This window comes from Pimephales promelas, chromosome 10, assembly GCF_988280905.1.
Source record: "Pimephales promelas chromosome 10, fPimPro1.hap1.1, whole genome shotgun sequence".
Taxonomy (NCBI): Eukaryota; Metazoa; Chordata; class Actinopteri; order Cypriniformes; family Leuciscidae; genus Pimephales; species Pimephales promelas.
This window is the reverse complement of record NC_142778.1, coordinates 7,961,135-7,988,112: the sequence shown is the minus strand read 5'-3', so window position 1 is coordinate 7,988,112 and position 26,978 is coordinate 7,961,135. Positions and strand designations below refer to the sequence as shown.

The following is a 26,978-nucleotide window of genomic DNA, read 5'->3' as shown; positions in this document are numbered from 1 at the left end:
GATGAACGGAATGGCATCTGCTTTAGACTCACCCCATTATGTTGTACTTTGGTTGTCATATCATCTGGTGAGGATCAGTCAATGAATAGCTTGATACATTTTGATGAATGACTAGCTAATAAGAATTTAGAACAAACTCACCATTAAATCACAGCAGTCTGGACAGAAGGATCAGAATAACATGGTCAAAACTGTGTGACAGTATGACCAGAATCAAAGGACAAATAGAGGAACGTGGGCACTGGGGCAGCAAAGCAGAGTTTCTTCTGGCTGTGGCAGGGATTGTAATTGGTCTGGGTAACGTCTGGAGGTTTCCATACCTCTGCTACAGGAATGGAGGAGGTATGAGGCAGCTTAAATACACAAATGCTGTTTTGTCTACTTTACCTTTCTGGTATTATAATATTTTTTATTGTACTGATGTGTTCAGGGGCATTCCTAATACCCTACCTGGTGTTTGTGATTACCTGTGGGGTGCCTCTGTTCCTGCTAGAGACAGCTATGGGACAGTACACACAGGAAGGTGGCATTACATGTTGGCATCGCCTCTGTCCACTGGCTGAAGGTGAGTCAAAATATTTAAACAATTTTTAATTAATTTTATCTGCATTTTTTTTTTTTTTTTTTTTTGTGCAGGTGGGATTTGCACAGGCAAGCAAAACATTTTCTGAAGGCAGTGTACTAATCGAGTCATTATTATTAGAATTATTTGTCTATGGTTACCCCTGGAACCATTTTAAATTTCTAATTTTGGACACTGATTGTATTTCTTAAAGTGCATTTTTATATTAGTCTATTTGAAAATCATGGTTTCTGGTTAGAACCTTAAGCAAATAAAAATTAAGCATAAAAAGTATTAAGCATTTTCTCTTTATATTACTGTTGATGTGTAGAATACATGATTTGATTTATTTGCTTTCAATTAATGCCAATCTCTAAATGTGAAATATGCATATACATATATTTACATAAAAAATCACTTATAAGACTACTTCATTTCGTTACTTAAAAATAGCTTAATTCGATTGGTCAAAATCTTTATTTAATGGTCCCTATGAAATGTGTTGACTCTGCCCCTGGTGATGTTTTTCTGCTTTTGTCAGGTATTGGCTATGCAGGACAGCTGATAATTCTGTACAGCTGCATGCATTACATCATCATTCTGGCCTGGGCATTTTTCTACCTCATCTTTTCTTTCAGCTCCCAACTGCCATGGGACAGCTGTGATAACACCTGGAACACAGGTGATAGTTTGAAACAACACTCACCTAAAGAAGTAACATCTTCTGAATATCATATCTAAATATGCTGCAGGGGTTTGCAAACCTTTCTCTCTCTCTCTCTGTCTCTCTCTCTCTCTCTGTCTGTCTCAGATGATTGTGTAAATCTCGCTGCAAAGAACCTGACCCTCAACTGGACAATGCTGAGTAATTCAACCTCTGCAGTTACTGAGTTCTGGAAGTAAATAAATAAACATAAAAAGATTTGTTAATAATAAAATCAAATCTTGCAAGAACATTCCACATTAGCAAATTATAAAGTATGATAGCTGCTCTTTTTTTTGTCAAAATTTTAGACACAGAGTGCTGGCTCTCTCTGGGGGTATTGAGGAGATTGGTAAGATCAACTGGGAGATTCTTCTGTGTCTCGTTGGAATGTGGATCATATGTTATTTCTGTGTCTGGAAAGGAGTCAAATCTACAGGCAAGGTGTGCAAAACTGTCATTGAGGAGAATTTTGTCTTAACACGTTAAAGATTTCACAAAATGTACTTATTTCTTTAGTTTCTCTATTTTTGTCATTTACAGTTTTTTTTTTTATTAAAATATTTTTGCATTCATTATGGAATGTCAGTACAGTATTTTGCCTGTTTGTTGAAATTAGTAAAACTATTATTATGCATTTTAACTTTTCTTGTATTTTGCCTGTAGGTGGTGTATTTCACAGCCACATTTCCTTATGTGATGCTACTGGTGTTGCTGATTCGTGGGTTGACTCTTCCTGGAGCTCTGCAGGGGGTTGTGTTTTACCTGTACCCTGAACCGGCCCGTCTCGCTGACCCACAGGTAACCCCACCATGTGCCCTTTCCTGGAATCAGGCTTAATAACCCTTACACATAGACTATATTGATATTACTGTATAAATAAATGTTTTTTTTTGCATAGTCTATTTAATTACATTCACAACCAGTAAGAAGTATGTTATTTTCTTGTAATAAGTAGCAAACAAAATTTTAATTTTTCAGACATCAAATTAGCACTAATATTAAAATTCTTGAGCCCCTTCACAAGTCCTTACTCCTACTGTGTTGTGCATTTAGGTTTGGATGGAAGCAGGAGCTCAGATCTTTTTCTCATATTCTTTGGGTACTGCCTCTCTTACTGTATTAGGCAGCTACAATAAATATAACAATAACTGCTACAGGTTAGTTTGGTTCGATAATATGATATTTCTTTCGGTATCTTTCTTTTTTTTTAAGATTCTCTTGAACAATACTGCATGTATACTGCTACCTTTGTTTAAGTACTTCAAAAGTATTCTTACTTCATTGTATCTTATGGAAGGTATGGTGTGTCTAAGTTGCATTAAAGGGGCACTTGGCAACTCTAGTGTGTTCTCTAATGTGTTCTCATCAGCGCCCCCTACAGCTGTGCGGCATACCTATATTTCACAATTTCACTTGCAGCGCCCTCCTCCCGCTTTCTACCGCTGCTCGTGTGAAGGGTTGGGAACCGAGAACCGGTTCTTTTCCAGAACCGGTAGTGTTTTTGAAAAAATACCGGAACCGTGCAAAATTCCTAAGTTTCGGTTCCTAAAACGGTTCTGGTGCGATATGAGGGCGAAGTCCTGGGAGTAGATTATCCTTTAGCAGCTCACCTCAAGGCGCAGACAGAGAGAGAGAGAGAGTAGAGCTGCATGATTAATCTTTAAAAGATTTCGATTCAAACACCTACGCCGTCTTATTCCTAAATGACAAAAACTTCACCACTGAAGTTGCGATTTGCTCTCACACGCGCTGCATTTATAGTACACACGCGCGCCGAGTCACGTACATTCAAATCTGTTTGAGCTGAGAGAGAGAGCAGTTGTCGACATGAAACTGCTTTATAATCACACAGTATCAATATTTATGTTACACATATTCAAATGATTAACGTTACAGAAGTAGTGAGATTATAGTTTGAGTAGGCTAAACATTGACTGTATCAAAACGCAGTCCGTAACTTTTTTGTGTTCAGAATTTACAAAATGTATGCAATGAGCGAGTGCTGAAAAATCCAGCTAAAACCAGCCAAGGCTGGTTGGCTGGTTTTGGCTGGTCTCCCAGCCTGGTTAGTTGGTTTATCAGGCTGGTTTTAGAGGGGTTTTGAACACTTTTTCAGCTGGTCAGGCTGGTCTTAGCTGGTCAAGTTGGTAGCCAGGCTGGGAGACCAGCTTGACCAGCTAAGCCAGGCTGGGTGACCAACTAAAACCAGCTACTTCCAGCTTAAACCAGCTAAGACCAGCCAACCAGCCTAGGCTGGTTTTAGCTGGATTTTTCAGCAGGGGCATCATGAAGGCTTTTTTTCAAATCGTTTTTTTGTCTTATCTTGAATCACTACGTAAAGCCTGTAATAAGCGTTAATACTCCGACTTGTTTAGACTGGATGGCGGATCACAGCCGCTGCGGAGTAGCCCAATGCCTGCGTGACTCGTCATGGACATAAACAGAGAGAAGTAGATCCGGCAACTATGTTCTTCCTCAAGACGCATGCACTGCAGTTCTGTTTATTAACTGCTATTTAGGGCCGATTTATCCAGTAATAATGCAATAATTAAAGTCTTTATGAATCAATAATTCAAACCGTTTTTAAAAAATAATCTGTTCTACACACATGTGTGTTAAAGCATATTCTACCCCTTCTGAGAGGGTATCACTGTTGGAGATACAATAAGAGGTCCTAAATTATTCTAGAGAATGCAGAATTTTTTAATTTCCTTTTTATTTTTTTGCAAAGATTGATTAATAATATGTTGAATTTGTTTACATTATCAGTCTGTTAAACTCATTTTTCAAGTACTATAAGAAATGAACACAAAAGGGATTGAGGATTTTTTTTTCTTACTAATATTTTTAATTGAATCGGAACCGGGACCGGAATCGTTTGGCGGAACCGGAAAATTTCTCATGATTCCCAACCCTACTCGTGTGCTTCTGATATTATCGGAGCCGGCCAACTCTATCGTGTGGAGCTTTGTCTACCGAGTGGGTAATAGATCATACACAGTATCATAGAATTATGTCGAATTGCCGTAAAGCAGTTTCTGTTTCTCGCTCGTTCTCACTTATCACAGACTTCTATTTCCAACTTACCGGGACGTTGGTCCTCATGTTGCAAGGTTGGTTTTCCACCCGGGGATGCTGGGGGGAGCGGGGAAAGCCAACATTCTCAACAGGTTATTGAACCATTCAAATGATTTCTAAATGGTTTTAAAAGTAGAAATAGTTGACAAGTGCCCCTTTAACTTATCAGTCATGGTTCGTTTGGCCCCCTCTTCTCTCTTCTACAAAACATAATTATTGATTTTCACACCAAAGGGTTGTATAATCTATGTTTTCCCTATAGGGACAGCTTATGGCTTTGCCTTCTGAATAGTGGCACCAGTGTTGTGGCTGGCTTTGCTGTCTTCTCAGTTCTGGGCTTCATGGCTCAAAAGCAGGGTGTATCCATTGAGGAGGTGGCAGAATCAGGTACTGCAAGATTCTTTGAAATCTTGTAAAGCTTTAGAACTAAATACTCAATAAAACATTCTATCTCTGTCTTTTTTTTCAGGTCCAGGGTTGGCTTTCATAGCTTATCCACAGGCAGTAGCTATGATGCCTTTCCCTCAGTTGTGGTCTGTTTGTTTCTTCATCATGATTATTTTGCTGGGACTAGATACACAGGTGAGCTGAAATTCAAACCTGCACACAGAGGTGTTAAACCTAAGTTAAAGCCTTTCTAAGTTGGAAGCTATGTAGATGTAATATACAGAACTTCTTCTGATGCACTTTCGTTCTGCATCCCCCAAAGTTTGTTGCGATGGAAGTTTTTATGACCTCAGCGATGGACCTGTACCCCATGGTACTGCGCAAAGCTGGACGTCGAGAAATATTTCTTCTGCTTTTCTGTGTTTTTTGCTTCTTCTGCCAACTTGTCATGGTTACAGAGGTTTGTATAACTTTTCACGTACATACTTTCAAACCTTTAACATTGTATGCTGTATACGTTACAAACTACTATTTTTGAAAATAGTAGGCAACTGAGTTGTGATTTTGTGACCTACAGGGGGGGATGTATGTATTCCAGCTGTTCGACTACTATGCCTGCAGTGGAGCCTGTCTTCTTTTCCTCTGTGTTTTTGAATCTTTGGCCATGGGTTGGGTTTTTGGTGAGTTGCACAAAAGCTGTTTTTTTTTTTTTTTTTTTTTTTTTTTGCAGTTGTTCAACTGTTCTTGCTCAGTCATGAAATTCTAAATTGTGCAAGCTGATAGTCCTTTACATGCAATCTGCAAGCTGTCTCACCATTACCAGAGGGTACAAGCTGATTGGTCTCTGCTGATTCTGCAGCCAATCAAATTGCTTGCTTAACATTTAAATAGTCTCATTCAGTATTTGCTGTAAGTTGGTCCTTCAGTGCATTATTAGAGTTCATCTGAAACCCCCTACCTCCCCCAGCTCCACCTGCCTACTCTAAACAAAAATGGTGCTATATAGCACTAAAAGTGGTTCATTGGCTTGTAATCATAGGCGAACCATTTAGCACTTATCTTTATCAAATGGTGCTATGTAGAACCATAAGAGGTGCAATAGAGCACCTTAACCACCCCAGAGAACCACTGAAGAACCAAACTGGGCTTAACAGGTTCTTTAAATGGTAGTGGTGCTATATAGCACCATGACCACTGAAAGGAACCCCTGAAGAACCTTTTTTTTTAGAGTGTACTATGACTATTCATGAGGCAGCTTACATACTCACAACGTGTATGTAGCCTATATCTAATTACTGTAGACTACAAAGACATTAACATTGCCATATTATTAACTATTTCCCCACCAACATTTGTTGTTGTTGTTTTTTTAAGTTGACAGCCACCGCCAGCGTTTTTGATAATTTTCAAAAAACTTTCATGGCCCCCAGAATATTTTGTTGTAGAAATATCTGAATATTTAATAATTTATAATATATCAAAAGAAAGAACAGACCCTCTGTTTTGAACAACAACAAAAACTTTTTTATCAACACTTGCATGTGGTTAAAGGGTTAGTTCACCCAAAAAATGTAATTATCTCAGCTTTTTGCTCAAAATGTTGCTTTTTTTTAATTGAACTTCAAAGGTTAGTAAACCCCATAATGAAAATTATGTCATTAATGACTCACCCTCATGTCATCCCAGGCCTGTAAAACCCAGTTAATCTTCGGAACATAGTTTAAGATATTTTAGATTTAGTCTGAGAGCTTTCTGTCCCTCCATTGAAAATGTATGTATGGTATACTGTCCTTGTCAAGAAAGGAAATAAAGACATCATCAAAGAAGTCCATGTGACATCAGAGGGTTAGTTAGAATGTTTTGAAGCATCAAAAATACATTTTGGTCCAATCTGCATTCCCGAGTCCGCAGTGGCATAGGTTGTGAGGTGCTTGAAAGTATAGCATTTAACATGTTCGATCCGCGTTTGAATCTGTCTTTTGCCAAACTTGCTCTTTTCCCTTTTCCCGATAAAATAAATCGAACTAAAACAAACTAAAATCAAAACCGTGATATGGCTTTGTGCCTTTATAAAAAAGCAAAAGACTTTAAGTTTGCTCACGCGATCATCATGGTGATCTGGTGTTTTCTCCTAAATAAAAGCTCAATGGTTTATTTCTTGCAAGTGAAGAATTTAGAACAAAAGTATTGTAATTTTCCTATACTATAGTGTAATGTAAAATATACTGAAATATTTTCATTTATACAGTACAACTATAGGCTATATGGATTTTATGTCACAGGAATAATTATATATTATATTATTATACTAATTGTTTGGCATCCTAAAACACCAGAGATCAATGTAGACTGAGACTCTATATCATAACTAAAAGGATGTTTGAGCCCTCTTTAATGTCCAGGCACAAGTCAATGCTTTTTCTGTGTTCAAAATTAAAGCTCCTAATTTTGAGCTCTTAATGTGCACCAGATTGATTTAACCTTAAAATGTAAAAAAAAAGAAGAAAAACAAATGTTTCTATGGAGCATCCTATAGGAACACACACTGTTCCTTTGTTGGCCAGAGGAGAACTGGCCCTCCGACTGAGCCTGGTTTCTCCCAAGGTTTTTATTCTGAATTCTGTCAGCTGATGGAGTTTTGGTTCCTTTTCACTGTTGCCTTGGCTTTTGGCTTGCTTAGTTGGGGACATTTAATATTCAACAATATTATTGATCTGTGTTGTATTATTTTCATGTTATCACTGTGAAGCCGCTTTGATACAATATGTATTGGTACCCTAAACCTAAAATCCTGTAAATGGCGATTTACATGCCAAAGCTACTCTTGAGAGTTGTCATGATTTAAATACTATTCTGAACACCGGCAACTAATAAGTGTAAAATTTTGTGATGTCTGTCAAAACTTTCCCTCTAACTGTGTGAAATGAAAGAAATGTAATGAAATTTTACTATAAATCAAATACAAATTATTCATGATCTCAGACAACAATGACAGTATCAGAAACCACAATAGACAACAATGATAGTATCTAAAAGCCAGTGATGTTTAATTCTTCCCTAACACCACAGGGGCTGAGAGAATGTTTGACGTCATTGAAGACATGACAAATTCACGACCGAATTACATATTCATGCTGTGCTGGAAATACCTGACTCCTTTCGTGTCCCTAGTAAGTGCCTCTGCATTTCATTCATCTGCTTTATTTTTTGTACTTGTCAAAAACCCAACAAATCTCTCTGGTCATTATATGGTTCTCAACGCATTCTCATCTTTGGGCGTCATATAGTGACGCTTTTGACATTTCGTCTAAATCCAACGCACATGGCACCCAATGTAACACGCGCACAGAGCTTTGTTTGGTTATGGGTAGGTTTAGGTCTGGGGTAGGGTTAGGGCCGGTTCACATATCGCGTCTTTTGCGCGCTCAAGTTCGTTATTTCAAATGTAGGCGCGCGGTATGCGCGCTCATAATGGAAGCGACGCGGTCGCGGTGCGACGCGCTCGTTTTTTCCAAGCGCGTCCGCGCCGCGTCGAGATAAAAACATATCAACTTTTCAGAATGCCGCAAGCGCACCATAAGCGCACAATAGGTCATGTGACAAGAACCAACTGAAGCGCAACCGCCCTGGCGCTTTGGAAAATGGAGAATGCGGCGCGCCCAGCATTTTCTACGCGTTTTTAGGCGCTATATGTGAATCCGGCCTTAGACCACTAGGAGGTGCCTTCTGGCTCATATATATGCTATATGCTATATACTGTATATATATATAGCATATATATGAACCAGAAGGCGCCTCTTTAGTGTAAATATGAGACGCATATATATATATGTATATATATATATATATATCTGCGTCTCATATTGACGCTAAAGGGTGCCATGTGCGTTGGATGTAGACGAAATCTCAAAAGCGTCACTATATGACGCCTTGGGATGACACAGCCACTTCTCACATTCTTCTGATTTAATTGTCCTTTTTTTTTTTCATTCTTTACAAATGTTCTCTCTCTTCTGTCCATTTTCAGGTGTCTTTTGTCTGTTCAATGGTTAAGTACAAACCTCTCACTTTTAACCGTTGGTATGTATACCCAGACTGGGCGTACGCACTAGGTTGGTTACTGGCCCTGTCCTCCATTCTGCTGGTGCCTGGATGGGCGCTGATCCGACTGTTTACTGAGAAAGGAAGCCTAAAACAGGTGAGATTAAACATGATCAAGAGATGAACAAGCCACTGAGACATAATCAGAGCAGACATGTACTGTATATCTTTAACTATTCACCAAATCTAAACTGCATTTTAAAAACAAGAGTAAATCAACTAACAGATTAATGTTGTTTCACTGTGTCTGTTTCTTAACAGCGTTGGCGTCACCTGTGTAGTCCTGACACAAACCTCCCTTTTATCAGTAAGCAAAAAGCTGAAACGGAAGAAAACACCTTCATCACAGAGATGCAAGACTTAGTCAAGAGTGACACAAACTAAAAGATGCTCAACTCTTGCTATAATTTAGTGTTTTTTTGGGTTTTTTTTTTTTTGTAATCTTTGTAATTTAATCAGCTATTCATGTCCTTGATAACAGCACACAAGGGTGCCTGAATTGCAAAATGTGTCATTGAACCGTTTCATTTTTCAAAATAATATCCCTCCAAAATATATTTCTTTGATAGCATAACTTTTTATAATAAAACATATAAGTATTTGTCAAGTCACCGTTATCTATATAGCACTTTTTGTGCAATATAATTTTTATTTTTCTTTCTTTTCTTTCTTCTTTCTTTCTTTTGGGTTAAGCTTTCCGCAACTGGGTTTAGGTTGCCAGGGTGAGATGACAAACAGTTGAAATTATATATGGTGTGTGGATATAATGCATTTAATCCAAAGATCTGGCTGTTGCGTTTGATAATGACCACACTGACACAGAGAGTAGTATCAACTTATCGTCAGCTTTACTTCCATAACACTGTCTGTCTAGACCCAAGTAGATGAACACATCCATTCCTCAGACAGAACCAAATGATTCAGCCCAATCAAACTCTATGCATCACTGAACATTAACTCAATGCATTTATAAACCCCACTTCAAAGAACACAACATTTCCCCCCCTCCTACAGGTTTTCAAACATGAAATGTTGACACAAAGTCCTTTAGGTGCCCAGGCCGAGAACGAGTGCGAACAGGCCGCGGTGAAAGACAAGGATGAGGCTGGGCAGCCTGTGATGGGCAAGCACACATCTCAGCTGGGAGGTTGATAGAGATGCTTGGAACCTGTGCAGGATCTATCTGAGGTCTAGGCTGACTCGCTGGGTTGTCCTGCCAAGCTGAGGGTGTGGCTTGAGATGTGGCACCTGTCGTATGTGCCGGGGCCCGTACTTTGCGGAGACGGCTTGCATGCCACCGCGTGCCATCACTGAGCAAGAAGGTGGCTGGGCCCAGCTGATGACTAACTTTGAGAGGGGAAGACCAGTATGAAGCGAGTTTGTGGTCTCTGTGGGGCCTGCGAACCCTGACCCAATCCGCAGCCTGTATGTCAGGGGCCTTTGCGTGTGCTGAGAGGTCGAATTTCTGCTTCATCCGCCTCTGCTGGCGTTCAACTGAGGCCCTGACCTGTGGTAGTAGGCCCTGAGGCAGTGCTGGGCTGAGCCTGTCGAGGGGAAGGTGGAGCTCACGGCCAAGCATGAGGGAAGCTGGAGAGACCCCCGTTGTAGAGTGTTGGGTGGCCCTGTAGTGCAGCAGTGTGTGGCGAATGGCCTGTGAGAATGTCCATCCCTGGAACAGGTGTGCTCTGAGGCTGTTTTTCAGGGACTGGTGAAAGCGTTCAACACCACCGTTAGCTTGGGGATGATAGTATGCCGTGCGGATGTGGCGAATACCCTTGTTTTTGAGGTATGTGGTGAACTCGGCCGAGATCAGTTGCGGGCCATTGTCCGTAGTGATAGTATTTGGGAGGCCCCAGCGGGAGAACAGAGAGTCCAGAAAGTTGATTATGACCAAAGAGGTCACAGAGCCGGTGGCAATAAGCTCAGGCCATTTCGAGTGCAGATCATAGACAACCACTAGGAAGCGTTGGTGATGAGGAACTCCCTGTATCTCACCACATATGTCCAGCTGCAGGTGATCCCAAGGCTGTGATGGCCAAGCAAGTGGTTGTAACGGTGGGGGGGCCTGGTGACCTGTCTTTCCGCTCAAAAGGCAGGCGGCACAGTCTTTCACCAGGGCCTCTATGTCTTTATCAATCCCCGGCCACCAAACCCGGTCTCTGCAGCGCTGTTTCAGCTTCACAATACCAAGGTGGCCCTCGTGAGCCATTGCCAAGACCCGTGCACGTAGGGTGCTGGGGATGACTGTGTAGAGGCCGCGTGCCACACAGGTGTCGTTCCAGCAGGACAACTCCTGCTTTATTCTGGAAAATGCGGCAAGCTCCTCCGATATCTCATGAGGCCAACCGTTCAGTATATAGACACGGAGCTGAGAGAGAATTGGGTCCTGTTCCGATGCATTCTTCAGTTCTTGTAACGATACGACAGCCTGGAGGGGTGCGTGTAACATCTGAACAATGTCCTGTTCCACCTGGTCCGTGTCGGTGGTTGTGTGTATGACAGGGTGGGATGGAGTAGCGCGGGACAGAAGATCAGCCACAACATTGTCTCTGCCTGGGGTGAACTTCAAGTCAAAGTTATATTGGCGAAGTCGGTCGGACCAGCGGTGTAGTCGCAGTGGTCTGTGGCCTGTCCCAGATGTAGAAAGCAGTGCGGTCAGGGCCTGGTGATCTGTCCTCAGGGTGAAAGCGCGGCCATAGAGGTACAAGTGCCACCGCTCGCAAGCCCAGATGCAGGCTAATGCTTCACGTTCCCCCACCGAGTACCGCTGCTCCGTCTGATTGAGGGCCCGTGATGCAAAGGCAATGGGCTTCTCGACGCCCTGCTGAGTCTGTGACAGCACTGCTCCTATGGCTGTAGCCGACGCATCGCAGGTCACCATAGTGGGGCTAGATATATCGAAATGAGCCAACACTGGAGCTGTAGTGAGCTGCACCTTGAGCGCTTGCACCGCCTCAGAGCAGGCCTGTGACCATATCCAGGGCTCATCCTTACGCAGCAGATGCCGTAGTGGGGCGGTGGTAGCAGAATAATGTGGGAGGAACTTTAGATAGTAACCCGTCATGCCCAAGAAGGAGGCAACCTGTGCAGCTGAGCTGGGTTCGGGAATTGCCAGTATAGCGTCTACATTTGACTGAAGTGGTGTGACGCCATCCGCCGACAGTCGGAAACCCACATACTCAATGGACGGTGAGGAGAACACACATTTTTCAGCATTGAGGGTTAGTTTGTGTTCCGCTAAGGCTGCGAAAACTCTGCTGAGGCGTTCGTCATGACTCGCTGTAGAAGGCCCATGGATAACCACATCGTCCAGGTATATGGCCACCCCCGGTATACCAGCCAATACCGACACCATGATTTTTTGAAAGCAGCTGGGGGCGGAGCTAAGTCCAAACGGCATGCGCGTGTAACGAAACACACCTTCATGGGTCACGAAGGCTGTGAGATTCCTGCTGCTGGGGTGGAGGGGCACTTGTAAGTAGCCCTGTCTGAGATCCAGTTTGGAGAACACGGTTGAGCCATGGAACTGAGCAGTGAGCTCTTCTGAGGTAGGGAGTGGAAACTTGTCCGGGATCACTGCCTTATTCACTGCTCGCAGGTCGACACACACTCGTAGTGCCCCTGATTTCTTCTGAGCCACCACCAGGTTTGAGACCCAGGGCGATGCATCCACTGGTTCGATAATGCCAGAGTCCAGTAGTAGCTTAAGTTCAACTGAGACACCATCACGGAAAGCCAGAGGAATGCGGCGAAGTGGTTGAATGACTGGTGTAACAGCCGGGTTCAAGAGAGGTTGGTGGGCAAAAGCAATGAGGCACCCCAAGCCTTCAAACAGAGACGGCCATTTTTGTTGCCAAGACGTAGAGACTGTCAGGATCGCAGCTCCCTTTGTGTCCACCAGGGAGAACCCCAGAGCCGAGAACAAATCCAGACCCATCAGATTGGCCCCACGACGGGCAACATGGAAGGTAAAACTGGGTACCAATTTGGTGCCATACCCAACAGTCACTTGCAGGGAACCCACTAGGTCAATTTTTGAGTCGCCATAGCCACAGAGTGAGGCAGAGGGTGGCGACAGTGGCAGTGCTCCAAAAAAAAACAACCGTATGTGTGCATGTTCAAGAGAGACACACTGGCACCAGTATCCAAAAGCAGTGGGATACACACATCATTTAGGCGCACTGAGCATGCTTTAAATGAGACTGGCCCAGAGTAGACATTGTGAATGATAGTGGGCGACTCAGCTGGAGCAGAACGGCAGACTGAAGCAAAATGGTTGCGTTTGCCACAGTTACGACACGTTTGACCACGAGCTGGGCAGCTCTGCGCTCTAGACTGATGAGATGAAGATCCACAATTATCACAGGGCCGCGACGCTGGTGTTTGTGGGCGTGGCCGAGACCGCTGCGGGCGTCTCAGTAGCATAACTGCAGAGGAATCTGCTGCAGCCGATGCGTCGTTCTGATTGGGCTGTAATATAGATGTGGGCATGGGGGAGGGGGCTGGGTAGTCCGTGATTGTTTGCTGTTTAGTCAATGCTGACGCACATGCAGCTGCACTCTCTATTTGTAATGCAATCGTGATAACTCGGGGCAGTGATAAATCATCCGGTTCTAATAGCAGAGTTTCACGTACTTTTGCATTGTTGGTATGTTCAATTAACTGGTCGCGAATCATTTCGTCCTGCAACGCACCGAACTTGCATGTGCTGGCCAATCCCCGCAAGTTGGCTACGTACTGTTGCACTGACTCACCGGGCAGCTGTTTTCTTTGGCGGAACAGAAAACGGCGCAAGAGCGCGCTCTGCGTAGGCGTGAAGTGTGCGGTAAGCAGTTCCACGGCCGTGTCATAATCGCTTGTGGCGCCCGACTCAAGCGTTCCCAGCACACGATGACCCTCAGCTCCCAAGCAGTGTAGTAACAGCGCCTTTTTGCGGGCTGTGCTCACATCCGTCAGCCCCACTGCCAAGATGAAAGTCTCGAAAGACTGCAACCAGCGAGTCCAGGGAATCGGAGGCTCACCAGGTAGCGCGAGGAAAGGAGCAGGCGGTGGCAGTGCAATATCAGCCATCCTCGTCGCCAAATGTTGCGTTTGATAATGACCACACTGACACAGAGAGTAGTATCAACTTATCGTCAGCTTTACTTCCATAACACTGTCTGTCTAGACCCAAGTAGATGAACACATCCATTCCTCAGACAGAACCAAATGATTCAGCCCAATCAAACTCTATGCATCACTGAACATTAACTCAATGCATTTATAAACCCCACTTCAAAGAACACAACACTGGCAACTGGTCAACATTAGACAAACATATTGGTCCGATTATTCATAAAGGAGTTTGGGCCATGCAAATTACAGGAGTTTCCCGGGAGACATAACAAACCGGGAGGGGTTCGGGACATAGAGCTAAAAAACAGGAGAATCCCCGGAAAAATGGGAGTGTTGACAGGTATTCACAATATTTATCCAGTTCTATCCGGTTGTAGGTCGGAGTCATCATGCCGGTATGGAGATGAGTTTGTTGAGGTGTCCATTTTTTTAAGGTTTCTGTGAAAAATTATATGCCACTATTTTTAGGAAATGCACGGCGGTTTCGGTGGTGAATTTTTGTTAGTCTTGAGGTGCACATATTTAAAGTGGACTTGACTAGGTTGGTCACTTTTGAGCTTATATACAGACCTCCTATAACAAAGATTTTATTTGTGGAATTTTCTGAACTTTTATCCTCTATGACCACTTGCTGTGACAGCCTTGTTATAATAGGTGATGTTTTTTTTTTTTTTATTCATACAGTATCTGCTGCCTAGATAGGCCCCTCGTACAAGATTTTGTAACTGTGTTAGATTCTTTTAACCTTATTCAGTCTGTAGTGGGATCCACTTACAAGGCCACACTTAAGATTTTGTCCCGGGCTGTTCCGATGTGCAAGCTTGTTCTAGAAAACATTGCCAAGTCATTGATTTATCTCCATCTTGTCATGGGTCAGATATGTTGGTGGCTAGTTTTAATTCGAAATGCAATGGTATTCTGGATTACTTAAGCAAAAACTGTATGATGACAGTTTGTTAAATCTGCTAAGGCACGATACTTTTCAGTTTTAATCACACAGAATCGTCTTTGCCCAAGAGTGTTATTTCAAGCAATAAATACAGTCCTGGACATTATAGGCCAAGCTGTTGTTGATAATACTGTGAGTTTGGGAAAGTTTTTTGCTATTTTTTTTTTTTTTTTTTGTGGATAAAGATCACTGCTATTAAAACAAATATCTCTAATTCTGTTTTGAATCCAGCTTCTCTTCTAGTTCAACCAAAATCTTGCACCACTGCCGTTATGTATGTTGGAGACTGTTTCAATATCTAATCTGCTAGAAGTTATTCAACATCTTAAGCCATCGTATTGTTCACTTGACGTTATCCCACCACGTTTGTTAATTCAGGTCTAGGATGAGTTGGGGTCTACGATCATGTCTATAGTGAATGAGTGTCTCGTAGAAGGTGTGTTCCCATCTTATTTTAAGCATGCTTTGGTGCAGTCTCTTTTGAAAAAAAAAAAAAAAGCATCTTTTGCAGTGATTTTTTTTTTTTTTTTTTTAAACCTGGTCTCATAAGTGGAGTGGAGTGGAGTGATCAAGGTTCTCGTAAGGGCAGGTGGAGTGATGGAGGTTCTCATGAGGGCAGGTGGACTGATAGAGGTTCTTGTAAGGGCACGTGGAGTGATGGAGGGTCTGTGAGAGCAGGTGGAGTGATGGAGGATCTCGTGAGGGCTGGTGAAGTAATGGAGGTTCTCGAGATGGAGGCCAGTTGTACAAAAGGCCCGAATGCCTTTAAATGGCCTGGACGATTTCAACCAATCACAATCACGTACAAGGTTGCTATAGTGACATTCCTGCTGAGGTGAATTCAGATCGAGGGAGAAAGAAGATGCATCGTAAATGTTAGTGAAGATACTTGACAGTTCAGTTTAGTTAATCTGTAGTGTTCGACGATTATTCAGCTGGTTTACATATACATTGAGCCACTGTGTGCGTACATACCAAGTAAGTTTATGTTTGTTCCGTTAGAATGCAGAAACTGCTAGACGATGTTCATCAGTGGGAGCGATTAGCATAAATCTGCCTGTATTCCCTTCTGTTTAGTACTTTTTCTGAGTTTCTGCATGTTACTTTATGTTATGTAAGAGACATTATGTTATTATTGGTTGTACGGTTACTTTGGAGATGATTATCATGAGGTGATCAGCGTCGTATACTGAGCATATGGAATGTCTAGTTAAACGCATTTATGTGTTATTAGCGCCTTCTTGTGGCGATGTTTAGAATTATTCTGTCTGATAGCACTTCCTTAATGGGTTTGTTAGACTGTATGATGTTAATAATGTTTGTTATGTATGATGTTTATGTATGCTAATGTTTATTTCTTTGTTTAATTTGTTATAGAACCACACATACCCCATATGTAAATCAAGCTCATCAGTAAAGTGAAGTTTGAACCCTGCCTGCTGTGTCTGTTCAACTAAGCGTCATCTTATACAGTTCTGACCGACTGCCTGCTGCGTTTCACATCCATTAAAATTAGTCTACTATTGGACCTCTTCATTTCACCAGTTTAGGTTCTTCATCTTGCCCTTTATACTCGTCCTTATGCCTTCTGACAATGGCTCAATGCACAAGGCAAAAATCTGTGAAGAGAGCGGATCCCCCGGTTTACCCCTTGTTTTATCTGAAAGGGTTTCAATAGCGAACCAAGTCAGTCAAATATATTTATATAGCGCTTTTCACAATACAGAGCTGCTTCACAGTATCAATCAAGACAACATCACAGTGTTTGTTTATTCATGAAAAAAGACAATCAAGATGGGTAGAGCTGATCAATGGTATGATGGGTCATTTAATTTGAATATCCCCAACTGAGCAAGCCAAAGGCAACAGTGGCAAGGAACCAAAAAACTCCAAGTGACCCGATGGTGTCCTAAAACTCCATCAGATGACCCAATGGAGAAAAAAAACCTTGGGAGAACCCAGGCTCAGTCGGGGGCCAGTTCTCCTCTGGCGTTTATGAACTAGAGGCCAAATTTACAGTAACTGTAAGATAAAAAAAATTATATGAATGCCAGGCTAAATAAAATGCGTCTTTAGTCTAGTTTTAAACTGGGAGAGTGAGTCTGAGCAACGAACAATATCAGGAAGGCTATTCCAGAGCTTCGGAGCTAAATGTGAAAATGCTCTCCCTCCTTTGGTGGATCTGGATATCCTAGGAATGACCAGAAGCCTCGAATTTAGTGATCTTAAAGAGCGTGATGGATTGTAGGGTGATAGAAGATCTGTTAAATAGACTGGAGCTAAACCATTTAGAGCTTTATAAGTCAAAAGCAATACCTTGTAATTAATACGGAACTTTATAGGTAACCAATGAAGTGATGATAGAATCGGTGTTATATGATCATATTTTCTTGACCTAGTAAGAACTCTAGCAGCTGCATTTTGAGCTTTGTGTCCATGTTAACAAACACTACAAATAGGAAAAAGAGGCTACAATTTGCAAGTTTATCATTTACAGTTTCTCACCACAATTGGGCAGCTGAAGACTGGAAAAATGTTGCCTGGTCTCTATTTCTGTTGAGACATTCAGATAATATAGAGTCAGAATTTGGCGTAAACAGAATGAGAACATGGATCCATCATGCCTTGTTACAACTGTGCAGGCTGGTGGTGGTGGTGTAATGGTGTGGGGGATGTTTTCTTGGCACACTTTAGGCTCCCTAGTGCCAATTGTGCATCATTTAACTGCCACAATACCTGAGCATTGTTTCTGACCATGTCCATCCCTTTATGGCCACCATGTACCCATCCTCTGATGTCTACTTCCAGCAGGATAATGCACCATGCCACAAAGCTCGAATCATTTCAAATTGGTTTCTTGACCACGACAATGAGTTCACTGTACTAAAATGGCCCCCACAGTCACCAGATCTCAACCCAATAGAGCGTCTTTGGGATGTGGTGGAACAGGAGTGTCGTGCCCTGGATGTGCATCCCACAAATCTCCATCAACTGCAAGATGCTATCCTGTCAATATGGGCCAACATTCCTAAAGAATGCGTTAAGCACCTTGTTGAATCAATGCCACGTAGAATTAAGGGGCAGTTCTGAAGGCGAAAGGGGGTCAAACACAGTATTAGTATGGTGTTCCTAATAATCCTTTAGGTAAGTGTATCTTCAGTAAAACTTTTCTTTAATTTATTATAATTCATACTCTTGTCTTAATGAATCAGTTCTGGTTCTGGGTCTTTGACTGTAAATCCCCTTCCTATTAATGGGGTTTACTTACCTCTGCTTCGCGTCGGGGTCCTCATCTGGGTTTTTTTTGAGAGAACAACTGGCTGGATGTACATTATCCCTTACATGACCCTACAATGGGTTGTATCGTCACACTACATAGGGTAAGTTGTCACAACATAACATGCTGGTTGTTGCTGATTTGAGAAGAATGGCCTAGTTTTAATGCAATGGGTTTTACAACTAGTTCTGATCTCTCCTAGCTAACTGACAAATAGAGAGTCAACCATCTATAAAGAACCGTCAGAGAGAAACAAGAAAAATTTTATGACAGGTAAGAAAACTACATTTTTACATATTCTGAAGTAAGTGGTTCTGCCTGTGCAAAACCTAATATTAAAGTTGAAATGTAATGGCAGTTACACATTTTAGTATTTTTTTTTTTTTAAACATTTGTTTATTGGTTTTTTCAGCGACATATCAAAATAAAGTGATAACAATTCGAGAATCAAAACAATGTCAAGTACAACTTACAAGAAAGGAAAAACACACACACAAAAAAAAAAAACACAAAATGATCACCCACTGCTAAATAAGAGCTTAATATACTCGTTTACAGAGAGAGAGAAAAAAAAAACATCCCAGCATGCTACTAAATCACATTGAAAAATAATAATAATAATAAAAAATAAAAAAAATTACATAAAACCTCACAATTAAAAGACAGTCAGGGTGGCTACTCTGGAATAGCCGAAAAAGTCAATCCCTCAACATGTGTAAAAAAAGGACCCCAAGTTTTATTAAACTTTGCATGAGAACCCTGTATCACGCACCTAACTTTCTCCAACTTCACGAACTGAAGAATGTCCCTGATCCAGAACGAGTGAGAAGGCGGCAAGGGAGACTTCCACCTCAATAAGATTAAACGTCTAGCCAGTAACGAAATAAAGGCTACAAAATCCGCTTTATATTTAGGCAGCTGCAAAGTAGGAGGTAAAACCCCAAAAAGAGCGGTGCATGCTGTTGGATTAAATTGAACCCCTGTACAAACAGAAATAGTGTTAAATATCTGTGTCCAAAAATTATGAAGTGAAGGGCAAGACCAGAACATATGGGCATGGGTAGCTAAAGCCTGACGACATCTAACGCACATGGGATCGACATCATCATAGATTTTGGAAAGCCTAACTCGAGTGAGATGTGTACGATGTAGAATTTTGCACTGGGTCAGACCATGTCTAGCGCAAATTGAAGAGGGATGAACCCGACGCAAAATGGCATCCCATAGCTCCTCCGAGAACACCTCCCCTAGATCCTCCTCCCATTGGGTTTTGATTTTATGCTGCGGAGTGAGCTGCAAAGAAAAAATGAGGTTATATAAATAAGAAATAGAACCCTTAATGGTGGGCAATGGGGTTAAAAATGAATCGATTGGAGAGGCCTCTGGGAGATTCGGGAAGTTGGGGCTAAGACTGCAAATGAAACTTCGAGCTTGAAGATATCTGAAAAAATGCTGCCTTGGCAAATTGAAATTTTCTGAGAGTTGCTGGAAGGATGCAAATGTACCCGCAATAAACAAGTCCCTAAATGTCTTGATGCCGTAATCAGACCACAAAGAAAAAGCCCCATCGATTAAGGAAGGGTGAAAAACAGGGTTATCTGATAAAGGTGCTAGGAAAGAGAAGGACTGTAAACCAAAATAGCGTCGAAATTGTTTCCAAATTTTTACAGTTGATTTAACTAAGATATTATTGCAAAAAAGGGAGGAAGAAAAGCTAAGAGGAGCGTGGACGAGAGCAGTCAATGAAGCAGGTTTAACAGAAAACGTCTCCATACTCAACCATGTAGGAGAAACTGGTGCACCCTCTAGAGAAATCCAAAGCTGAATAACTCTGAGGATGGAAGCCCAGTAATAAAACCTCAAGTTAGGAAGGGCCAAGCCCCCAAGGTTCTTAGGTCTCTGCAACAGCTCCTTGCGCATACGAGGGACCTTCCCGTTCCAAATAAACTCATTGATTAATTTGTCCAATTTGCGAAAAAAAGACTGAGGGAGAAAGATAGGTATGCACTGGAAGAGGTAAGACAATTTGGGGAGGATATTCATCTTAACCGAATTGACCCTGGCCACGAGGGAGAGAGGTAACAGTGACCACCGTTGAAAGTCCATATGTATCTGATCTAACAAAGGGGCAAAATTATAATCAAACAAATCTTTGAATCGGTCACAAATCCGAATACCAAGGTATTTAAAGCCAGAAGGAACAATTTTAAATGGGAAACCCTGAGCAGCATGGCCCCGTTGATGTAGAAGGATTATAAACAACATTAAGAAGTCGTCTGAGGTTAAAGAACCCGTGTCTGCTCCGGACAAAACCTGTCTGATCAGGAGAGATAATCAAAGGCAAAACTGATTCCAGTCGCATAGCTAATAATTTGGACAGAAGTTTTACATCTACAGATAAAAGACTAATTGGACGATAACTTGAGCAGGAAAGAGGGTCCTTATTCTTTTTTAAGAGTAATGATATGGATGCCTGATTTAGAGTCTGAGGTAATTTAGAAAGAGTAAGAGACTCATTGAACATTTCAATCAACAATGGTGCTAATTTGTCGAAAAAGATCTTGTAAAACTCCGTTGGAAAACCATCCGGGCCTGGACACTTTCCTGACTGCATAGAAAATGTTGCCCGTTTAAGATCATCAATGGTGATTGGGCCCTCTAACTGCTCAGCAATATCAGCATCTACCTTAACCAACTCCAGTGAATCAAAAAAATTATGCAGGGCAGACAGATCAGACCCAACCTCAGAAGTATATAAAGAAGAGTAAAACTGTTTAAACTGATCATTAATTTTTTTGGGATCGGTAGTGATGCCAGAAGGAGTATTGATTTGTGAAATTTGCTGAGAGGAGGAAGCCTGCCGAAGCTGATGGGCCAAAAGTTTGGTTGCCTTGTCCCCAGATTCATAATAGCAATATTTAGCCTTAAATAAGAGCTCCTCAACCTCTTTAGTAGAAAGAACATCAAACTCAGCCTGAAGAGAGAGACGATCCTTATATATGTTGGGGGATGGGGAGGCAGCATAGATATTATCAAGCTGGGAGATTCGCAGTCTCAATTCCTTTAATTTATTTTTCCTTTGTTTGTACTCATAGCTGCTGTATGAGATGATTTCACCTCTAATATATGCTTTCAAAGTCTCCCAAAGAAGGGAGGCTGAGATCCCTGGGGTACTGTTGGTCGTAAGAAAAAAATCAATTTGATTAGAAACAAACTTAACAAAATCCTCATTAGATAGCAGGCGCGTATTAAGACGCCATGAGGGTCATATACGTTCGCGCTCCTCTATGAATAACTCCAGTGTGGTAGGGGCATGATCAGATATTAGAATAGTATCATAACAGCAAGACTGAACAGAGTGGAGAAGGCGGTTGTCCAGGAGGAAATAATCAATACGAGAAAAGGAGTGATGTACATGAGAGAAAAAAGAATACAATTTACCAGACGGATTAAGAAAGCGCCATGGATCAGAGACCTTGAACTCATCCATAAAGGATAAAATTGTCTTTGAAGACTTCGAGGGCACTCCTGGTCTAGTAGAAGAGCGATCTAATACTGGATTAAGCCAACAGTTGAAGTCACCCCCCATAATAAGTAGATGTGTGGACATGTCAGGTAATTTGGCGAACAAATGGTGGAAAAAGTTGTCATCATCCCAATTTGGACCGTAAACATTAGCTAGAATCACAGAATTACTATATAGCTGACCGGTTACAAACACAAATCTTCCATTAGGGTCAGAAATTACATTTGAGCACACAAAAGGAACCGATTTGTGAATCAAAATCGCAACACCCCTAGATTTACAATTAAAACTAGAATGAAAAACTTGACTGACCCATCTCCCCTTCAATCTAATATGGCTGGAAGATTTTAAGTGAGTTTCTTGAAGGAAAACAATATGGGCACCTAATTGTTGAAGATGGTGAAGAACTTTGCTACGTTTAATAGGCTGATTTAGACCATTACAATTCCAGCTAACAAATTTGAGTCCTGTCCCTGATTGTCGAGGCATCCTAGAGTGCTGCATACCAGTCAAGTATTAGTGTACACTGCAGCATGGAATGTATACCGGACGCAGAAATAAATTAAAACATGGGCGACCTGATTAAACAAAACACAAAACACACAACGAAAGAAAAACGAAGAACTCCTCCCACCCACCACCCCACGAGCTGAAGCGTCTTCCCAAATAAGACGCAAACCAATCCCACAAACTAACAAAAACATCCTAACACGCTCCGTTAACGGCACAAACCAGTAGTGCTCGTGCGAGTTTGTAAAAAAAGCATAAAAAATATATATATAAACAAAACACAGTAGCAAAATATGGAAAGTTACTCAAGTCCAAGTGACACGAACTTGAAGCAGCTTAAGATCAGAACATCAGAAGCAGCTTAAAAGAAGAAGCCAGTTACCAAGCAAACTGCCAGACGCATTCAAACTGTAGCCTCAGAAGAGACACCAGACTTTAAGTTCACCTTGACAAAGTCCATTGCAGTGGCTGGGTCCTCAAAGGTGTGTGTATTTCCACCGGGAAGAGTGATCTTTAAAGTCGCGGGAAACCTCAATCCAAACTTCACTCCAGCACACGAATGTAATAGACGTTTGACGTCCGTGAATGCAGCGCGTTTATTTGCAACAGACGAAGTGTAATCAGGGAAGATAAACAGTTTCTTGCCTCGATGGAGAAGAGAAGCCTCGCGAGCCCGGCGCAAAATGTCATTCCTCACGTGGAAAAAGTGCACACGAATCACAAAGGGTCGGGGTGGTTTACCGTCACTGGGCTTGGGTCGGAGAGTGCGATGCGCGCGGTCGAGTAAGGGCAATTCCCCCAGGCCGAGCGAGTCCATCAGCAGCTGTGCAATAAATTCGGTTGGGCGACCACCTTCGGCCCCCTCCGGCACACCCAACAGCCGTATGTTGTTTCTCCTAGCTCTACCCTCCAAGTCTTCACATTTGTGAGCCAGCAGTTTAACCTCGGCTTTCAGCGTGGAAACTGTAGAATCCAGTGAAGATAGCAGGTCGCTATGATCAGTGCACGCGCGCTGCAACTCTGTAATGGTTTGATCATGAGAGTTAAGTTTTTGCTGCATCGGTTCAATTGCGTGTCTCAGCTCCTCTCTAACCGAAGAAATGTCCGTTCGAAGCTCGCAAGACAGCGAGTCTATTTTTTCGCAAATGTCCCCTTTCAACTGATCTAGCATAACCCGTAGGTGATCCAAATTGGGCGCGCAGTCGGGGACCGTGACCACTTTCGGCGGAGATGCGGGCTCACTCGAGGGAGAGGCTTTAGCACGGCCTGAGCGAGCTGAGTTTCCACGTGCAGCTGACATGGTCGATGGAAATTCGCCCAAAACACAACAAAACTGACCCGGTACTTATCGCAAGTGGACACCAGTCAATTTAGTGAAAATAAACTGTGTTAATTTTATATAATATAACAAACTCGCGGAGCAAAAGGGAGACACGTCCTACATGCTTGGTGTCCAACAGCGCCGCCCCCATATTTTAGTATTTTTATAAAAACTATATACTGTTCGTTTTCTCACACAAACCGCTCGTTTCGTGTCTTAGGCCATCAATGTGTACTTACATTTACAAGTCATTAAATTATGTTTAATTTTGACTTCTCTGTGCATGCTATTTGAGGTGGGTTCCATAGATCTGCATCATATGACTGACAGACAACAACGGTTTGACCAAAATCTGTCAAAATTGAAAATGCTGTGGAAACAAAGACACCTACATCTTGGATGCGCTTGAGGTAAGCTAAAACATATCAAAAATTAATTTCAAAGTGAACTATCCCTTTAATGTTATATTCATTCATTCCTCTTCTAGAGAGAACCGAGGTTACGTTAGGTAACTGATATGTTTTCCTACAAGAGGTTCTCTCGTATTGTGTAAGTTAGAATACGCTACGGGAACCCTTTGTCAACGTCGTATGTGCCAAGCATCCACTCATAAGCACTCATGGGGAATACAGAGCGGCGCTGCCGGTCCACAAAAACATATAGCATATTAACCCAATATAGTGCAGCTCAACCAGGAGAGCTAAGTCGCATGAGATTAGCCTGCGCACAATAAGATCTGGACAGAACATACATCTCACTTCTACTGACAAAAGTTTAGCCTGCAGGGCAGGAACTTCCAGATTATAAAACCTAACAAAGGTGGATGGGGAAGCCCAGCCCGTCGCCAAACATATGTCAAGAATCGAAATTTCGCTGGACCATGCCCACGACGAGGCCATGCCTCTAGTGGAATGAGCCCTGACGCCCAAAGGGCATTGCAGACCTTTTGACGCATAGGCAGCTGCAATAGCGTCCACTATCCATCTGGAAAGGCTTTGTTTCGAGCCGGGACATGTTTGTTTTGGGACATGTCTAGGTTTGAGGATGACTTTATCTAACAGTTCAGACGGACATGCTTCCAGGGCCTCAAGGACCAAAGAAAGATCCCACATAGGAACAGACGGGGCACGGGGATTCATCCTCCTGGCTCCTTTAAGGAAGCGAATGAGAAGCTCGTTCCTTCCTACTGATCGGCCTCGTGTCAACTCTGCGAACACTGCAATGAGCACGCTAGACAGCCTGCTGTAGGACTGCAAAATGAAAATGAATACAAAATTAAAGATAATTTTTTTGGCTTCAATATCTCGAAATGATAAATCTTTCCTGTAGCATAAGCTAACTTACGCAATACGAGAGAACCTCTCTTGAGAGAAAGTATTATTCCATTGTTGCCACAATCACTTTTATCTGTTTCAGAGAAAAATGAACATGCACTTAGCATCCACTTAGTGGATATGGTTACTTAAAAACATTTTGATATCATCTCACCACAGACACACTTTTTTTTTCTTTTTTTTTTTTCATGAGGCAAAAAAAATGGGTTAATTTTGACCTGTAGTTAATATTTCCCTGGGTTAACTTTCCAAGGCTCTGTGTACTTCTGTAAATCATTTAAATTATAGCTTTAGCTATTCCCATGTTTTACCCCATAAAAAGCTCAACAGTAGTCTTAGCTGCTGACATACAAAATTTTACAAACATTTTATCAGTGTCACTCCATCCTTCAAAATGTTTGTTCAGACTCACAATAAGGTCACCGTTGTCAATATACAGGTATAATCAGTGGTGGAAATGGCTGAAAATCACTACATTTTTTGTGGATGTGTGCATCTGTTGCAAATATTTCTAGATTCCTGTGTGCATTTTGTACAGTAGATCTGTTGCATGTGTGGCGTTCTAAACCAGGACAGACTAAACACCGACTACGCCACTCTGGGAATTTCACCCAGAGAATGATTTTTCTACCCAAGCTCTATAAATCCAACAGCTAAAGACACACAGATTCGTGTACAATAGAGCCAAAGACAGTGTTCAATTTTGAAAGCACAGCATTTATTAATTTCAATAATTTAACAGTTTAAAACAATCGTCTCTCGGGGCAGAGAACACAAAACAAACAAAAACAAGAAAACAAAAAAAAACAAAAAAAACAAAATTGCTGAGGCTTACCGATGGAGGCAAAGTATTCAAAAGGTGGTAAAAGATCCCAGAACACCCCCCCCCCCCCCCCAGTAAACACACAAACACCCCCAATAATAGCAAATGCAAACAGGGAAGTCCACAGCACTCCAAACGGGGACAACACCACCCAGACACCAATACCTCCACCGGCTCTCAGCTACTGCAACAGAAAAAAAGAAAACCAAAGAAGTACGCAAATAAAACACACACTCTTTCAACAAAGATTTACCAAAAAAAGAAAATACAGAAATCAGAAAATCAATATTTTTCTTATCACAAAATAAACAATAACTGCCAGAACCAACTAAGGCTCTAAAGGGGCAGTAAAAATATCAAAAGAAAATAAACAAATAAATAAATGTTCTCAATTCAATAATCAAAGAAAATCAAAATCAAAATAACCTTCACAAAATATAAACAATAACTGCCGAAACCTACAATGGATTTACAAAGGCAGTAGAAATATCACAAGAAACAAACAAATAAATATTTCCCAACTCAGTAAATCAAAATAATAAACTTAAAACACAAAAAATGACTGCCAAAACCAACAATGGTTATAATACAGCAGTATAAAGAAAGATATATATATATAAATATATATATATATACACACAAACCCAGTAAATTAAAAAAAAAAAAAATCAAATTGAAGTATAAATACAACTTTAATCTAAATTGGAATCAAAACAAACAAACCAAAAGAAAGCAAACCCAGAAAAACAAACTTCTTACATTGACAAAATATAATATAAAGCCCCAAACCCCTTGAGCTAATCACGTATCATAAAAACAATAGCACTCACGAACCAAATGCCACATACTCTTGGCCAGACAGCCGTAACTACCCGATGGCCGTGATCGACGAGCATACAGCGATCAGTCGCTGATATGCTATTTACACCAATGAGGCGGTGGCCCAGGCAAAGTGGCACATGTGGCAAACGGAGACATACATAAAACACGGCAATGTACAGCACCTTAAACACAGGCACAAAAGGCACTATATAGTTGTCAGGCAAATAGGCAAAAGCAAAACAGCAGCCAGCGAATCGGTCCTGTGCAGCTAGTGATGATCTCCGGCTAAACTGGCCTCATTCCTGTTAGCTACACAAAGAAAAACTACCATTAACCCCCAATTAATAAGAAACTAGATATAAATCCCACGTCATCTGAGATACATACCCATCGTTCAGACGTACCCGAGGGAGAAAGCTCGACGAGTGCCCACGGCACTGATAATGCAGTGTGTTCAGTGGTTCAAT

General features: G+C 41.7%; 1 protein-coding gene across 1 annotated transcript; it reads left to right on the top strand.

The window, feature by feature from the left end:
- Positions 1 to 176: 176 nt before the first annotated feature.
- Positions 177 to 9,618, top strand: LOC120473828 (sodium- and chloride-dependent GABA transporter 2-like). The gene is made up of 14 exons (XM_039663866.2): positions 177 to 342; positions 431 to 565; positions 1,104 to 1,244; positions 1,374 to 1,461; positions 1,577 to 1,709; positions 1,932 to 2,066; positions 2,322 to 2,425; positions 4,609 to 4,733; positions 4,816 to 4,928; positions 5,056 to 5,193; positions 5,311 to 5,413; positions 7,803 to 7,903; positions 8,761 to 8,931; positions 9,096 to 9,618. The coding sequence occupies exons 1-14, from the start codon at positions 204 to 206 to the stop codon at positions 9,216 to 9,218; spliced, it is 1,749 nt and encodes a 582-aa protein (XP_039519800.2). The 5' UTR covers positions 177 to 203; the 3' UTR covers positions 9,219 to 9,618.
- The last annotated feature ends 17,360 nt before the right edge of the window (positions 9,619 to 26,978 follow it).

Excerpts from the sequence above, each read along its gene's own strand:
- LOC120473828 (XM_039663866.2), top strand. The coding sequence starts at position 204 with ATGACCAGAATCAAAGGACAAATAGAGGAACGTGGGCACTGGGGCAGC. Across the intron at positions 1,245-1,373 it reads TGATAACACCTGGAACACAG|ATGATTGTGTAAATCTCGCT; the intron begins GTGATAGTTTGA and ends TGTCTGTCTCAG. Across the intron at positions 1,462-1,576 it reads GCAGTTACTGAGTTCTGGAA|ACACAGAGTGCTGGCTCTCT; the intron begins GTAAATAAATAA and ends TCAAAATTTTAG.